Source organism: Mytilus edulis, chromosome 11 (genome assembly GCF_963676685.1).
Source record: "Mytilus edulis chromosome 11, xbMytEdul2.2, whole genome shotgun sequence".
In the NCBI taxonomy this organism is placed as follows: Eukaryota; Metazoa; Mollusca; class Bivalvia; order Mytilida; family Mytilidae; genus Mytilus; species Mytilus edulis.
The window spans coordinates 365,234-383,813 of NC_092354.1; the positions used below are offsets into that span (position 1 = coordinate 365,234).

The 18,580-nt window shown below is 33.3% G+C and overlaps 1 protein-coding gene across 1 annotated transcript; it reads left to right on the forward strand.

Moving 5' to 3' along the window:
• The first annotated feature begins 364 nt into the window (after nucleotides 1-364).
• Nucleotides 365-13,718, forward strand: LOC139495012 (BTB/POZ domain-containing protein 2-like). Its single transcript, XM_071283125.1, has 3 exons — nucleotides 365-426; nucleotides 9,326-9,579; nucleotides 12,623-13,718. The coding sequence occupies exons 2-3, from the start codon at nucleotides 9,326-9,328 to the stop codon at nucleotides 13,689-13,691; spliced, it is 1,323 nt and encodes a 440-aa protein (XP_071139226.1). The 5' UTR covers nucleotides 365-426; the 3' UTR covers nucleotides 13,692-13,718.
• The last annotated feature ends 4,862 nt before the right edge of the window (nucleotides 13,719-18,580 follow it).

Consider the following 18,580-nt stretch of genomic DNA (forward strand, 5'->3'; position numbering starts at 1 on the left):
TATTCAAAAGTCATTCTTAGCTCTGTATGTTTTTCCTCTTGGTATCTCTTTAGGAGCTACTTCATTCAAAATTGAAGAAATACTATAGTTGAATTTAGCCCAAGTTCCATTTACTTCTCCCCCTCCTTTTCATAAATAAAATCAATATCATTTTTTTACAGAAGTCCTCTGTATTGTAACTTTATTGTAACACAATAGAAAGCTTGTTTGATTGCAGGTCTTATTATTGTTTAATAGGTTTTGTATTTGTATGTTATCTTGTATGAAGAAAGCCTGTTTAGTTTAACAAAAAATAGGATGACGTAAGAATAGTAATTCTCAATTGCCTGTTCTAAAAATACATATTTTTTGTGGTCGATACATTTTACTTCCTTTTCCGGAAAATCGTATTGATAAACAGCCAGTTTACTGTGAGACATCAACAAGGTTTGTTACTTATTTTTATCAATTAATAGTAAAAGTTGTTCAATTTAATATCTTTATCTAAATGTTAAGAGCACAATAGAGGCGTGATCCAAATACAGACAATAAAAGTATTAAAACAACATCTAAATGAAATATAGATGCAAGTATATGGAACGCCGGAACTGTCTTATAGTGTAAATATTTGCTTTGCCTTTACATCCTGTCATTTCTTCTTTATGTTATGTGCAGATGCCTTTATATCCTGACACGGCATCTCTGTGTTATGTCAAATTAGTAATTTGTTTGGTCAAACAATTGTATGATATGTCATTGCTAAACTATGTTGTGTAAATTATGCATTACATTATACTGTAACTACTGTATATTCTGTGAATACTTCGGAACTTTATGATCAACCACCTTTACATTCTCTCATATGTTATCTATGTTGTGTCTATTCTTCTTTCACTTAAGTCAGTTAATAATTGCGTCATGTCTCAAGTGTTATTGTTATGTCAAATGTTCTAAACGTTTTGTTTTGATACATCTTTGTTCTATGTAAATCTCATGATATTATAGTCTTTTGGCGTTATGTTGTGTTTATTATAGGATTAAACACATTTTTCTAGAGGTTATTGATGTGTAAACCGGGGCGATTAACTCACAAACTGAATAAAAGTCCGAAGGACTTTTATGTTGAGTTTGTGAGTAAGAGCCCCGGTTTACACATCAATAACCTCTAGAAAAAATGTGTTTAATCCTTATAATTCTTTAGCCAAACATTTGTGATATTTAATAAACATTTTTTTTGTTGATGGCTACTAAATATATTTACCATCAAAAGCACAATGGCAAGTCGTAACTAAGGAGTACGCCGCCATCTTGACTTTCTAAAACCCATAAATGTCCGATAAATACAACGGAATCTTGAATGAAATAGCACCTACCTCAAAAACTTCATTTTTATTAAATGTTATCCGAATTTGAAGCGTACACGTAACGAAATAATCTTTCCCTTGAAAATTTCTATTCGTATGACGTCGTGTTTTGCCATGACGTAAATTCGCCAAATCCTTCATGACATTTCGCAGAATTTTATTAAATTTTATTTTTATACATTTTCGAAGCTTTAGTGCATTAAATTTATTTCTTTGTTTGTTATATATGCACTAGAATAGTCAATACGGTTATGCAATTGGGTTTAAATCTCAATTTGCTGAAAATCCCGGGACTACTGCAAGCTTGTGTATCGCGCATGAATAGATTACAAAAGTAGTTTCGGAAACATGGTTTATCGAAGTGTAAACTTAGAGAAAAATTCTAATTGACCAATCCAATTCAAGTATTTATAGATATGCAAATCATATAAGAATTATACATATGTATCTCCAGTGAAAAACATAATACATCATGGTATAGTTCAAATGCGTTTTGCCGTACAGTTGATACTCTCTGTGAGCATTCATTACGTCATGTGCAGATGCCTTACATTATGTGCAAACAACTAAATACGTTTTGTGCAAACCTCGTTTACCTTATGTACAAACATAGTTCACTCTATGTGCAAACATCGTTTACCTTATGTGTAAACACCTATTACGTTATGTGCAAATACCTATTAAGTTATGTATAAAAACTACATCATTATGTGCAAACACTATAACGTTATGTGCAAATCCCGCTTACATTTTGTGCAAACACCATTTAAGTTATGTGCAAATGCCTATTACATTATGTCCAAACATCTATTACGTTAGGTGCAAACACCAATTACGTTATGTGCAAACACCTATTACGTTCTGGTAAACGCTTTTTTGACACAGATTAAAACAAAACGCATCAGTGATATACACTTTGAAAATTAAGAAAATTATAAGTTTTAGCTTTCTAAAAAGCTCTGAACTACTTCGCTGTATTCTTTATCAAGGTAATATCCATTGGATGATGAATGTGAAGTGAATGTAATATGTGTGCATCGGGTTGTTGATTTAGTATTGGAAATGTAGTATTTTTGTCTATTGATTGTTATAAAAATGTTATATAGATATTTAGTTTTTTGCTCTTTTTAAAGAGTGTGCAATATACATCCACTCTTTTTATATTTTGTTCACTTTACTTGTTGAAAATTAAAATATTTACATATATATAGACATGATTCTCGAGGTGTGTCTCTCTGGAGGTGTGCCAAAATTTATAAAAGTCATAAAATATATTAAATGCATTTTTGAGAACATTGTACAGGAACATTTTCGGCAAACAAATCGTACATATTGCAGATTAGCAATGCGAGTACAGACGTATTAAAATGATTGATATTTCAATTTTTAATTTCAGTGTGTAATACATGTATATGCATAATAAAACGAACATGAATTAATTACATTTGATCTGAAATGTAATACACACAGTTACTTTTCCGGCATTTGATGGCTTAATATCCTCAGAAGAGAACAGTCTGTAAATATTTATCTCATGTAAGCCAATAGTTGTTGCTGAATTTCAGCCACATCATGAAGCAAACATACATAATTTATATGTGAAAATAGCGTGTATGTCAACTGAAACTAAAAGGTCCGCACTGTTATTCGAAGCAAACAAAAGCTACATGTAAAAAAAACAAAATGCAACATCATTTCTTTACGGAAAGTGTGAACGGAAAATTAGTTCATATAAAAAAAAGAAGAGGTGGTATGATTGCAAATGAGACAACTCTCCACAAGAGACCAAAATGACGCAGAAATTAACAACTTTATGTCACCGTAAGGCCTTCAACAATGAGCAAAGCCCATACCGCATAGTCAACAATAAAAGGCCTCGAAAAGAATATGCAAAACAATTCAAACGAGAGCACTAATGTAATGTTCTTTTACATCTGCACCAAGCGGGGCATTTCATAGGTCGCCATATCTTGCATACATAATCATAACATATAGTTTTTGAGGCGCCAAATTACATTTATTAATTATAGACTTTTGACAAGGTCAACACATCATATATGTGTCTTTTCAGATTATATTGACTGAGGACGAAGATATTTTCTCGCCACCTCTTATCTTGTATTTTTTTTAAATTAGCAGGGAGTTTTGGCAAAACTGAGTCCCGACCCCCCTCTGAATCAAACTGCTTATAGAACCAACAAACGCAGCTCCATCATTTTCAAAAATTCTGGTTTCGCCACTGGTTATTGAATGAGAAATCAAAAGAAAAAAAAATGGTGATTCTTTTTTTTTTTTTCAATTACCGATAAACAGAATAAAGGACTTTTTGTTTTTTCGGGCTCACCTGATATTTTCTGTGATAAAGTCAGTATCAAAAACAAAAAGTCCTTTATTCTATATGTATCGTTCTTGATGACACGATTCGAAAAGTTACCGGACGAAATACGGATAAATGAAAGTCATTATTTGGAGTTTCAGGTTGCGGAATTTAATTTCGAGTATGGCCAGTGAAGGTTAAACAAGGCTGATAACCCTTTCTTTCAGATTAATATATGTATGCGTCATTTTTGTGGATTACAGGATAAGGCAGTTTTTAATATGAAAAAAATAGTTTTTTTTAGAGAAAATGCAGCTTTTTGTTACACCCGTGTACCTGTCTGATCCAAAATCGGATCGAACTTTTCCAACATCCCTGTGAGTTTTTAAAAAAATTGTCAGATAAGAGGGGCGGGTCACCTGACCACCCCTTTTCAGGACACCCACATTTCAAGTTCAACACGCCTTGTCAGGGACGGAGGAAATAATAAGTCTTAGGAAGGTTATTCAGAATAATATTCACAACTGTTAAAGGAAATGAACGAAAATAAAATCTTAAATGTTTTGTAGGATTCCTTAGCTGCAACATGATGATCGTGGGAATCGTCATTACATTTGTAGCATTAATCTAGTACAGATGAAAACCATACTGGGAGGGTAATAACAAATCATACTTGTCTCTTGTGAAGAGTTGTCACATTGTCATTGATTCGTACAACATCTTCTTTAATTTTATATCGTTTTGTTCCTTTCGGTTGTGTCCGTATATTTGTTAAACTTTTCAACAAGTAAAGAGAACAAATTTTCAAATAAAATTGAGTATGGAAATGGGGAATGTCAAAGAAACAACAACCCGACCATAGAAAAAAACAACAGCATGGTTGCATAACGCACACTTTTAAAGTGGAGGAAAAAATTTTCCCATAAAACTATATATATACATAGTATGTTTGTAGCATTTTTACACCATTCAATATAATTATGAAAATCCACAGTTTGTTAAAAAGGTCAAAATTTTAATTTTCTTCCTTTTCAAAATGCATATCATTGATGCGTTTTATCTAAATCTGTGTCAAAAAAGCGTTTACCAGAACGTAATAGGTGTTTGCACATAACGTAATAGGTGTTTGAACATAAAGTACTAGGTGTTTGCACATAACGTAATAGATGTTTGGACATAATGTAATAGGCATTTGCACATAACTTACATGGTGTTTGCACATAATGTAAGCGGTATTTGCACATAACGTAATAGGTGTTTGCACATAACATAATAGGTGTTTGGACATAAAGTAATAGGTGTTTGCACATAACGTAATAGATGTTTGGACATAATGTAATAGGCATTTGCACATAACTTACATGGTGTTTGCACATAAGGTAAACGATGTTTGCACATAACGTTAACGAGGTTTGCACAAAACGTATTAGTTGTTTGCACATAATGTAAAAGGCATTTGCACATGACGCAATGAATGCTCACGGCAAAACGCATATGAACTATACCATGATGTATTATGTTTTTCACTGGAGATATATCTGAATAAACACAACATAACGCCAAAAGACTATAATATCATGAGATTTACATAGAACAAAGATGTATCACGACAAAACGTTTAGAACATTTGACATAACAATAACACTTGAGACAGGACGCAATTATTAACTGACCTACGTAAAAGAAGAATAGACACAACATAGATAACATATGAGAGAATGTAAAGGTGGTTGATCATAAAGTTCCGAAGTATTCACAGAATATACAGTAGTTACAGTATAATGTAATGCATATTTTACACAACAAAGTTTAGCAATGACATATCATACAATTGTTTGACCAAACAAATTACTAATTTGACATAACACAGAGATGCCGTGTCAGGACATAAAGGCATCTGCACATAACATAAAGAAGATATGACAGGACGTAAAGGCAAAGCGACATAACACATTAAATATTTACACTATAAGCCAGTTCCGGCGTTCCATACAAGTAGTCCAAATAATTATGACGTCTCGAAAATGTCAGCGTAATTTCATTCAACCCTGTTTTTATTCGCGGTAACTGTTTTTCACTAGAGAATATTGGATGTAACTAGTGTGGTTTCATTGTTTTGTTTATATCAGACACGACGATATGACTTGTTGTTACATGCATCGCAGTCCAAATAATTGTGACGTCTTTAAAGGCTATCTTAAACTTTTGTCTTGACGCCATCCTGCGTCGATGTAAGGCATCGAAGAATAACCTTCTGTAACAGTAGTTTGATGTCACCAGTCTCTCTTGGTGCATGTCAAAGGCAATTCAATACACCAAACATTTGTATATTTTTCGCAAAAGTCAAAAAAATATTTCCGGTTATATTTAAGTGGTGCTTAGCTTTTGGCTGACTGTATATTTCTCCTTTTTTTGAGTGGTGGGAGTTTGATAAAATGATGAAAGTCGTGAAAATTAGTGAGAGCGTTTGAATGGCCGTGTGCGCCGAGTTGTTGGTATCACTGTTGTATTTGCATTCCGCGAAATTTAGGTTGCTATTTTGTGTACAATGTATCTGAACAGTGTTTTTGGTCAAAAACTGAAAACGCTCTCCCCAGCTAGGGGATGAAATAATTTTACACACAGGTGATCATGAAATTTTGAGATTTAAAAAAAAATGAATTCACTGCATGATAAAAGACATTAAAGCAATGCTGTGGCCTCAGGTTTTTAAAGATAGCAAAAAAAAGTAAACGGTTATAATACATATTAAAATTCATTCCTGAACAATATAATTAAAGTACTTCAGTTAACTGTGTATGTAGAACTTTGGGCAGTATTAGAAAGTTGTGAAGATCCCCAGAAGGCTATCATTATCCCTTATGGTCCAGGAAATACTACCGTGCCGACAGTAATGCATTTCCGTCTGCTTACAAAACGTAGACGGCAAGAAACCAGCTACGGAACTTTATTTGTGGTTTAATATATTAAGCTACGCTAATTAAAGCAAGCACTATATATAGACATGGAAAAAAAAGTATTGCAACACCAAATTGAAATTTAAATTAAAAAAACACTTTTTACTTTTTTGTGATATAATTTGTTAAAATAGAACTAGTTAAACATTATTTAGATATCACCTGGGTTTAATCAACACATATCGACTCGATAAGTTATTACACTGTATCTGCACATGCAGCTACTGTACTCGTAAACAGTAAAACAGATGTTTTTATTCTCATTGTTTTTAACACTTTAAATAACCAAGTTTATAAAGTTATGTGATTGACACCTTGTAATTGGTCATCCACAACTCATATTTGCAGCTAGATGGCAGATAATCAGCATGAGAGAAGGAGGTATGTCGCTGTGACAATTGCACGTATTTTTGGTTATCACCATTCCACTATAAGTCGTTTTGAGAATAACAATCAGGTAACTAACGATGTTAAAGACCTTCCAAGATCAAGAAGACCCTCTATAACATCTGCTAGGGAAAATAAGCATAATGAAGTTTGGTCAGAAGAAAACCCATTGCAAACAATACAATCCTAAAAAGAGAGTGATGACCATACAGTAGCCTTTAAACAAGAACTTTTCGAGATCGTCTCAGCGCTTCCTGTTATCGTGCGATAAGACCATTTCGAGGACATTTGCATACGAACAGACACACAGTTACCCGTTTACAATATGGTGCAGAGCTCGCCAAAGTTGGAAATTAGCATCGTGGAGGAAGATCCATTGTTCCAATGTAATTCGGTTTATCTACCTTGGCCCGATCGTAGCCCGACTTTGAACCATATCGATCATTTATGGGACACTATTGGGCGTAAAGTGCACGAAAGGACACCCTAGTTCAAACACGTCATGAAATAAACAATACTCTTCGTCAGGAATAGTTGCTGCTACCTTAGCAATAAATTAGTCGACTTATGGCAGGAATCAGAAGACGTTAAGATGAGGTTATCTGTTTGAATGGAGACTGCGCACAAAATATTAATTCTTTGGCGTATAACGATCAACCATGATGTGAACAATCATCTAAAGATTAATTTTGAAATGTCTGACATTGTAAAGTTCGACTAAGGTAAAAGTTGTAAAATGCATTTTTTTGTACAAAAACACTTCATTTTGTTATAAAAAATTTGGTTAGATAAAACTTTTTTTTCATACATTTTGTGTTTGTTTTAATGCCCATGTTATCATTAACTACGTTTCAATATTATTTTACAAATATTTTATCATATTCCATCCAAAATCAGAGGCTGATTTTTCAAGTTTTAAAAAATCAAGGTGTTGCAATACGTTTTTCCATGTGTATATATAAAGTTATGAAGTACATAACATACACTGGTTTTTTACTCTTTGGTAGAGTTGTTGTCTCTAAGCAGTCGGAAACCCAGTTGAAATAGAACAAAAGAATCGAAGCTCTTTGTTAGAGAAGGCGATAAATATGGACTGTAACGTTTATTATAGTGACAAATAATTTAAAAGTTAAAAGAAACAAATAAAATTACAATTCTCTTCTCAATTACGAAGAGTTTTGTTTTAAAAACACCATTTGCATATGTTTTCAATTTATATAGTACATAGTTAAGCAGAACAATTAGATATCAAGTCGACGACATGGGTATCTTTCAAGTTGGATGAAAAAAATGCATAACCTCTGATCTTTTAAAAAAAATTACCACGGACGGAAAACATATCAATCTATCAGTGTCTGCCCTTCCATTATGTGACTTAAGAAAAAATTCCAAAAAATGAGTAACAATAGTATCGAAAAGAGAAAATCCAGTGCACCTTTTTATGTTAGGGCGTGTTTGAGTTGAATATTTTGTCTTGACATCGTACAAATCAAGAATATTGCATACATCGTCTCGCTTCAGATTCTATTATTTTTATATATCAAAGCTACAGGTTGACTTCATAACATAAAAAAAATCACAGTACTAGAAGATGCAATATATGGGTCAAGTGAAATGCCTATCTAATGAATCACAAAAACAGAGTAGGTGGGTTCGAATAGCTACTTTTTTACTGAAAGTACATGACGACAGTCTTTCAAGTTGGATGATGAAAATGCATATCTTCGAAAAATTATATTTTTTTGTGTGTGATAACTAGGGTTTATAGTCTTCAACCACTAAAGAAATATAGTCTGCCCTTCCACAAAATATTTAGTTAGAATTTTTTTTAAATGTTGATGAATTTTCGAAAATTCCACCTGACAACCGATCAGCCAATAGTTTTAAGTTGAATCAATGCAGACAAGATCATTAACTGATGTTCATTAGCTAGTTGATACATTTGTCTTTTAAAATACAACTGACATACAAGGACCGTAATGGTGCAATGTGGATAAATTTATCAGTTTCAAAGAACAAAATTGGTAGCGCGTCATCCCTACAATGGTTTCCATTTCTACGATTGTGAAAATGAACTGGCGTAATGGGGAGATAATTTTGACGAAGTAGTATCCTGACTGTATGACACATCCCCATTTCCATTCTATATTTTACTAACGATTTATTCTTATATAATACTTCAGACAATCGTCGGCTCGGAGACAAACCGACTAAAACTATTTGGTCTATAGTGTATTTATATTAATTTATAGTATTTAATTGTATCTAGATAGTTGGTATATATATTTGGGACACTTAACTTTTTCACAAATTCATTTTAGATGGATGCAAATAATACAACAGACTGGCGCGATAACAAAGGTTTGCCTGAATGTATGATGTACATGCTACAGAATGAGATCATGTGTGACGTCACGTTTGGAGTAGGAGATGATAGAACTCCTATTAAAGCACACCAGTACATGCTGTCTAGCCGAAGTGCCGTCTTCCATACAATGTTTGAAGGGTCTCTACCAGAAAAAGGGGATATAATTCTACCCGATGTGGATGAAGATACCTTTCGAGATATTCTAAAGTGAGTACATGGAATAAAATTGATTTACACAAAAAAAGATGATCGTATTATTGATCGTTAGTGCTATTTGCAGCACTCACGTTTTATTGACGTATGCTAGCTTTCCTTCGTAGTATCTGCATACGAGAAAGTGTTGTGGTAATCGTAATACCACATACATGTCAAACGATATAGAAAATCAAAGCTATTTCTGACACAAATTTACTACATAAATGTCGCAGGAAAAATGGGACACCATATAAAATCGACTTGGGATGAGGGATAAATCACCATAAACCCATTAACTTGTCGTTGTAATGCGTGTGGGCCATTTCTGCATTTAATGAGTCGTCCAATATATAAATACTTTATTATATATAAATCTGCAAGTATACAAATTGTAAACCAAGTTTACAATTATGTTCCAATAAATATGAACAATATATATACTGAAATATTTGCATGCAACGGAGCTTTATTCTGACCTTAACTTATATACCAAAATGCGGCTTTCAAGCCATACTGAATTCTATATATGAAATACTAAAATAACTTTACTTTAATTGAAACATTTTAAACATTGCTAAAAGAATAAATAAATTTACAAGTACCTGCAGCGTAGACATTAGTCTGCCGCCTCCCCGGTTGTAATAATGACCAGTGACTAACTTTAAAAGTGAAATTGTATTAATATATATATGGTTAGTATATTGCCGCGCTTTGAGCTCATGCATAACTCATGCTATTTAAATATAAATATATATCATTTAAATAATAATAGGAATCGCTTTAACTTTCTATTGTACTAATTTAAATATTGAGTACGTAAAGCAAAGCATAGCGTATAAAGCTGTAGTCTATTTCAAAATATGCAGCGCAAAACTATTGTCGTCAATCGTCAAGAAACATGATGATATGAAATATGAATATGATATGAATGGAAAACATATAACACGGAAAACACAATTAATATGAAATGCATAATCATGAACCAAAATGGATAAATATATCCGGTGACATAAAGACGCTCATTACAAAAACAAAAAAGGTTCTTTATCTCGAAGTCACTAGTCAGTGTGATGAATTTAACAAGATGCAAGTGTATCACCTAACGTCGGCCTCATATCTTGACCTACATCTAGAAATTGACAATGAGGGTCGGTTGAAAAACAAAACTTTACTACAAAAGAGAAAAATTTAGCTTCCCAATTGTGATCTTTCCATTTCTAAGTAGCAACATTCTAGCAGCGCCTGCATACGAATTATTTATCTCCCAATTGATACGATAGTCCCGTGCTTGTAGTTTCTATCATGATTTCCTTGATAGAAGTGTGCAGCTCACAAGGAGGCTATTAAACCAAGAGTTCCAAATGGTGAAGTTGAAATCATTCCTTCATTAATTTTACGGACGCCATCACGAGTTGGTTTACAGTTATAGAACAATCGTTTCACAGATAATATCGGATATGTTTTTAGCTAACCTGGCCCGAAGGGCCAAGTGAGCTTTTCCCATCACTTTGAGTCCGGCGTCTGTCGTCGTCGTCGTCCGTCGTCGTTAACTTTTACAAAAATCTTCTCCTCTGAAACTACTGGGCCAAATTAAACCAAACTTGGCCACAATCATATGGGTATCTAGTTTAAAAATTGTGTCCGGTGACCCGGACAACCAACCAAGATGGCCGCCATGGCTAAAAATAGAACATAGGGGTAAAATGCAGTTGTTGGCTTATAACTCATAAACCAAAGCATTTAGAGCAAATCTGACATGGGGTTTATTGTTTATCAGGTCAAGTTCTATCTGCCTTGAAAATTTCAGATGAATCGAACAACCCGTTGTTGGGTTGCTGCCTCTGAATTGGTAAGTTTAAGGAAATTTTGCTGTTTTTGGTTATTATCTTGAATAATATTATAGATAGAGATAAACAGTAAACAGCAATAATGTTCAGCAAAGTAAGATTAACAAATAAGTCAACACAACCGAAATGGTCAGTTGACACCCTGTAGGAGTTATTGCCCTTTATAGTCAATTTTTAACCATTTTTCGTAAATCTTAGTAATCTATCACAAAAATCTTCTCCTCTAAAACTACTGGGCCAAATTAAACCAAACTTGGCCACAATCATCTTTGGGGTTTCTAGTTTAAAAATTGTGTCCAGTGACCCGGTCAACCAACCAAGATGGCCACCATGGCTAAAAATATAACATAGGGGTAAAATGCAGTTTTTGGCTTATAACTAAAAAAACCGAAGCATTTAGAGCAAATCTGAAATCATCTCCACTAAAACTACTGGGCCAAATTAAACCAAACTAAGCCACAATCATCATTGTAGTTTTAAAATTGTATCCGGTGAGCCGGTCAACAAAACCAAGATGGCCGCCATGGCTAAAAATAGATAATAGGGGTAAAATGCAGTTTTTGGCTTATAACTAAAAAATTAAAGCATTTAGAGAAAATTTGACATGGGGTTAAATTGTTTATCAGGTCAAGATCTATCTGCCCTGAAAATTTCAGATAGTACAAACAACATGTTGTTGGGTTGCTGCCTCTGAATTGGTAAGTTTAAGGAAATTTTGCTGTTTTTGGTTATTATCTTGAATAATATTATAGATAGAGATAAACAGTAAACAGCAATAATGTTCAGCAAAGTAAGATTAACAAATAAGTCAACACGACCGATATGGTCAGTTGACCCCTTTAGGAGTAATTGCCCTTTATAGTTATATTTTTACATTTTTCATATTTTTTTGTAGATTTTTAGAAAATATTTTCCACTGTAATTACTGGGCCAAGTTCATTATAGATAGAGATAATTGTAGCAACAAGAATGTTCAGTAAAGTAAGATCTACAAACACATCACCATCATCAAAACACAATTTGTATGAATTTATCTGTGTCCATTGTTTAATATGCACATAAACCAAGGTGAGCGACACAGGCTCTTGAGAGCCTCTAGTTTTATTAATGTGAACTCACAAGGGAAATTCGGAAGCACTGAATCTGTGAAGTGAAATTGTCATTTGCGTTATTCAACTTTAATTGAAGTTAAATATTTTCACTTGCAGATACTTCTATAGCGATGACATCACAATAACAAACAACAATGTGAAGGAGATGTTGTATGCAGCTGACAAGTATATGTTAGCTGCAGTCAAGATAGAATGCGAGACAGTTCTTAAACAAACGGCACAATCAGAGCATGCAACTAAGGCTTTACAAACTGCATACCAATACCACCTGTCAGATCTCCAAACAGAAAGCTTAGACTACATAGAGATGAATACAAAGGCATGCCTTCTGTCAGAACATGCAGTAAGCCTTTCGAAGGATTGCTTGGAGATGATTTTGAAATCAGATTATTTGGACTGCACTGAAACTGACATCTGTCAATTTATTTTAAAATGGGGTAAATACCAATGTAACCTGGTAAAGTTAGAGCCCTCTGGTGGAAATATCAGAGAAGCTCTTGGAAGTATTCTGTTTCTGGTACGATTCCCAAATGTTGAAATGAAATTCTTTTCCGAAGCTGTTGCCGGTTCTTGTTTGCTAACGAGTGACGAAATGGTATCTATTTATCAGTCCCATTTCGGTGTAATATCAAAAACCTTTCCAAGTAGTTTAAGAGGTCCTGTATCTAAACGAAAAACCTATAACATCAATCGATATGTACAGATTGCTGGACCTACGGGACCTTCGGGAAAACAGTCCCTCATTTTTTTCTCAGATAAAGATATCTGGCTTAAAGGAGTTGTACTTTTTCTTCCTTATGTTCAACCATATGTCAACTACGGATACCAACAACAACAACCACAACAGGGTTACATAAACATAGGCATACGAATAATGGACGATTCCAACGAGGAAAAGATTCATGAAGCCGAACAAACATACTATGGACCAAATAATGTTCAAGTTTGGCAAATGAACTTTTCCAAACCAGTTCGTGTTCATTCCATGAGGGATTACTTAATTCAAATGGACGATATTGGACACCAGACTTATAATGGTGTAAACTGTCAAGTGTCTGTCACGGATCAGCAATCTGGGGTGACTATAAAGTTTAAAAACTCTAAAGAGAGTGCTGGAACTAACATTAATCAAGGACAATTTGCAGGGCTTTCATTTAGTGTGTAAAGTGATTTGTGAAATGTCAAACAACAACCAACAGTTTATGTTTAATTTATATTTGTTTCAAATCATTCAGGAAAAGATAATGAGTGTTTTGTATAACTTTGTTTGTCTTTTTATCCTTTTTTAACGTTGGCGTTGTGAGTTTTATTTTGATTTATGGGTATGAACGTCCCTTTGGTATACATCATGTAAAGCATCTAACAAATTCAATTTCTTTAATCATCTATTTTCATATCTTTTGGTCATAAAATAAAATTTGACAGATTTTTTGGTCGGAAATTCAAAATATGTACATATTTTATAGTTAGAAAAGGCACAGATGTGTATTTATTCTTAAAAAAAAAACATTAGAAAAGAATACAAATTTAGTTATGTTTTAATTTGGTAATGACAAAATAGATGGCAGTGCCAATAATAACAATATTCAAAGATCGTATTACAACATTATAAGATAACATTTAATAATAAGTTCATTATCAACTTTAAACAACGCATGTTGAAATCAGCCACACTTCCCATAGGTTGGTTGTTATGGATTATTCGTTTCTCAGATGACAGCATATATGTTTCAAATATCAGAACTGTCTGAGTATGACCAACTGAATTATACTTATTACCGGGTTTGTACTAACATAAGCCACACATGTGGAGCAGGATCTGCTTACTCTTATCCGAAATCATCCAGGGTTTTGGTTCGTGTTTCTCAAAATTAGTTTTCTATGTTGTGTTTTGTGAATATATATTATAAAAATTGAGAAAGGAAATGGGGAATGTGTCAAAGCGACAACAATCCGACCATAGATCAGACAACAGTATCATTGTCTGTTTGTTGATCTTTTCTGTCTTTTTGGCCTATTGCATTGTTAGTTTATTTGAGCTATTGCGTTGTCAGTTTATTTTAGCTATTGCGTTGTCAGTTTATTTTAGCTATTGCGTTGTCGGTTTATTTTAGCTATTGCGTTGTCAGTTTATTTTAGCTATTGCGTTGTCAGTTGTCTTTTTGAGCTATTACGTTGTCAGTTTATTTTAGCTATTGCGTTGTCAGTTTATTTTAGCTATTGCGTTGTCAGTTTATTTTAGCTATTGCGTTGTCAGTTTATTTTAGCTATTGCGTTGTCGGTTTATTTTAGCTATTGCGTTGTCAGTTGTCTTTTTGAGCTACTGCGTTGTCAGTTAATTTTAGCTATTGCGTTGTCAGTTTATTTTAGCTATTGCGTTGTTAGTTTATTTTAGCTATTGCGTTGTCAGTTGTCTTTTTGAGCTACTGCGTTGTCAGTTAATTTAAGCTATTGCGTTGTCAGTTTATTTTAGCTATTGCGTTGTCAGTTTATTTTAGCTATTGCGTTGTCGGTTTATTTTAGCTATTGCGTTGTCAGTTTATTTTAGCTATTGCGTTGTCGGTTTATTTTAGCTATTGCGTTGTCAGTTTATTTTAGCTATTGCGTTGTCAGTTGTCTTTTTGAGCTATTACGTTGTCAGTTTATTTTAGCTATTGCGTTGTCAGTTTATTTTAGCTATTGCGTTGTCAGTTTATTTTAGCTATTGCGTTGTCAGTTTATTTTAGCTATTGCGTTGTCGGTTTATTTTAGCTATTGCGTTGTCAGTTGTCTTTTTGAGCTACTGCGTTGTCAGTTAATTTTAGCTATTGCGTTGTCAGTTTATTTTAGCTATTGCGTTGTCAGTTTATTTTAGCTATTGCGTTGTCAGTTTATTTTAGCTATTGCGTTGTCGGTTTATTTTAGCTATTGCGTTGTCAGTTTATTTTAGCTATTGCGTTGTCAGTTGTCTTTTTGAGCTATTGCTTTGTCAGTTTATTTTAGCTATTGCGATGTCAGTTTATTTCAGCTATTGCGTTGTCAGTTTATTTTAGCTATTGCGTTGTCAGTTTATTTTAGCTATTGCGTTGTCAGTTTATTTCAGCTATTGCGTTAACAGTTTATTATAGCTATTGCGTTGTCAGTTAATTTTAGCTATTGCGTTGTCAGTTTATTTCAGCTATTGCGTTGTCAGTTGTCTTTTTGAGCTATTGCGTTGTCAGTTTATTTTAGCTATTGCGTTGTCAGTTGTCTTTTTGAGCTATTGCGTTGTCAGTTTATTTTAGCTATTACGTTGTCAGTTTATTTCAGCTATTGCGTTGTCAGTTGTCTTTTTGAGCTATAACGTTGTCAGTTTATTTTAGCTATTGCGTTGTCAGTTGTCTTTTTGAGCTATTGCGTTGTCAGTTTATTTTAGCTATTGCGTTGTTGGTTTATTTTAGCTATTGCGTTGTCAGTTTATTTCAGCTATTGCGTTGTCAGTTGTCTTTTTGAGCTATTGCGTTGTCAGTTTATTTTAGCTATTGCGTTGTCGGTTTATTTTAGCTATTACGTTGTCAGTTTATTTTAGCTATTGCGTTGTCAGTTGTCTTTTTGAGCTATTGCTTTGTCAGTTTATTTTAGCTATTGTGATGTCAGTTTATTTCAGCTATTGCGTTGTCGGTTTATTTTAGCTATTGCGTTGTCAGTTTATTTAATCTATTGCGTTGTCAGTTTATTTCAGCTATTGCGTTAACAGTTTATTATAGCTATTGCGTTGTCAGTTAATTTTAGCTATTGCGTTGTCAGTTTATTTCAGCTATTGCGTTGTCAGTTGTCTTTTTGAGCTATTGCGTTGTCAGTTTATTTTAGCTATTGCGTTGTCAGTTTATTTTAGCAATTGCGTTGTCAGTTTATTTTAGCTATTGCATTGTTAGTTTATTTGAGCTATAGCGTTGTCAGTTTATTATAGCTATTGCGTTGTCAGTTAATTTTAGCTATTGCGTTGTCAGTTTATTATACCTATTGCGTGGTCAGTTTATTTTAACTATTGCGTTTTCAGTTTATTTTAGCTATTGCGTTGTCAGGTTTTTTTAGCTATTGCGTTGTCAGTTTATTTTAGCTATTGCGTTGTCAGTTTATTTTAGCTATTGCGTTGTCAGTTTATTTTATTACGTTGTCAGTTTATTATAGCTATTGCGTTGTCAGTTTATTTTAGCTATTGCGTTGTCAGTTTATTATAGCTATTGCGTTGTCAGTTTATTTTAGCTATTGCGTTGTCAGTTTATTTTACCTATTGCGTTGTCAGTTTATTTTAGCTATTGCTTTGTCAGTTTATTTCAGCTATTGCGTTGTCAGTTTATTTTAGCTATTGCGTTGTCAGTTTATTTTATTGCGTTGTCAGTTTATTATAGCTATTGCGTTGTCAGTTTATTTTAGCTATAGCGTTGTCAGTTTATTTCAGCTATTGCGTTGTCAGTTTATTATAGCGATTGCGTTATCACTTTTTTCTAGCTATTGCGTTGTCAGTTTATTTTAGCTATTGCGTTGTCAGTTTATTATAGCTATTGCGTTGTCAGTTTATTTTAGCTATTGCGTTGTCAGTTTATTTTACCTATTGCGTTGTCTGTTTATTTTAGCTATTGCTTTGTCAGTTTATTTCAGCTATTGCGTTGTCAGTTTATTTTAGCTATTGCGTTGTCAGTTTATTTTAGCTATTGCGTTGTCAGTTTATTTTAGCTATTGCGTTGTCAGTTTATTTCAGCTATTGCGTTGTTAGTTTATTTTAGCTATTGCGTTGTCAGTTTATTTTAGCTATTGCGTTGTCATTTTATTTCAGCTATTGCGTTGTCAGTTTATTATAGCTATTGCGTTGTCGGTTTTTTCATTCGACTTATGCATGAGTGTTAACGTCCCTTTGACATCTTTCGCCTTTTTTTTTCAAGCAAATTTCAAGCAACTGGCATTAAAAAAAGATAATACTATCAGAATAATCAAAGAAAACGTACTTATTTAAACATCAGATTTGTCGTTTGTTGATATGGTTCATAAGTGCTTCTCGTTTTTTATATAGATTATATCGATTAGACCGTTGGTTTTCCCGTTTGAATGGTTTTACACTAGTAATTTTGGGGGCCCTTTTTATCTTGCTGTTGGGTGTAAGCCGTACTTTGATCTTTAATGGTTTTCATTTGAATTGTAAAATTGGAGAGTTGTCTCATTAGCACTCATAACACATCGACTTATAGTATTAATTTACAGTTATAAATGCAGATTTAAGTTTAAATGATAGTTTTAATAATAACTTTATCTTATGTTCTTTTTAAATATGCCTCTATCATAACTATTTTCTTGTTAAATTATATACTTTTCTGATGCACAAATCATTCTTAATTTATGTATAATTGCACTTCAAGTATTCCTTTATTCCTATATATATTTATTATAATGGTTTGGCCTTGTATTTATGGTTCTTTTCGTATATACAGTAAGACAATAACAATCAAAACCAAGAAGTAAACAAAGACTCATAAAACCAAAGGACATTTACCTCAACAGTTATAAATAATAAATAAGAAACAACCAGAACTCCACTAAACACCGAGAGAGAAATCTGGTGTTCCGGAAGGGTACGCATTTCCTGCACCGTAAACGGCATCCGTCCTGTTATTTCTTTGTTCAGTTCTGTAATGATGGAAGGTTATTATGCCAGCTTTAGCTGGCACTTATGGTAGAAGCATCGTTTTGGAATAAAGAACGATAACTCTCTCTACACGACCCATCTGAAAAGTTTCGTCACTCTCGTTAAATCTCGTACGATTATTTTTTTTAATGGCTGCCAAATTTAACGTTTCAACGTGAACTTGAAAAAAAAGGGACAGGACGAAACAATTTTGATGTTAAAAACGACATGAATTTTTATTTGTTTACAAAAACCAGAATTAAAATATTTTGGTAACTTGTGTAGTTTATTTAGCATTTAAAAATTTCATTGTACCACGGAAATAACCGAAGTTATGACAACAACATCTTTATACGCCATGTTTCGTCTGCATTATCGTCAGTCAGTGGCAGCGAAATCATATTTCCTGAATATCA

What these genes read in the sequence shown, in the direction of transcription:
- LOC139495012 (XM_071283125.1), top strand. Translation starts at nt 9,326, where the DNA reads ATGGATGCAAATAATACAACAGACTGGCGCGATAACAAAGGTTTGCCT. An exon ending in ACCTTTCGAGATATTCTAAA is followed by an intron (nt 9,580 to 12,622) that starts GTGAGTACATGG and finishes TTTCACTTGCAG; the next exon opens with ATACTTCTATAGCGATGACA.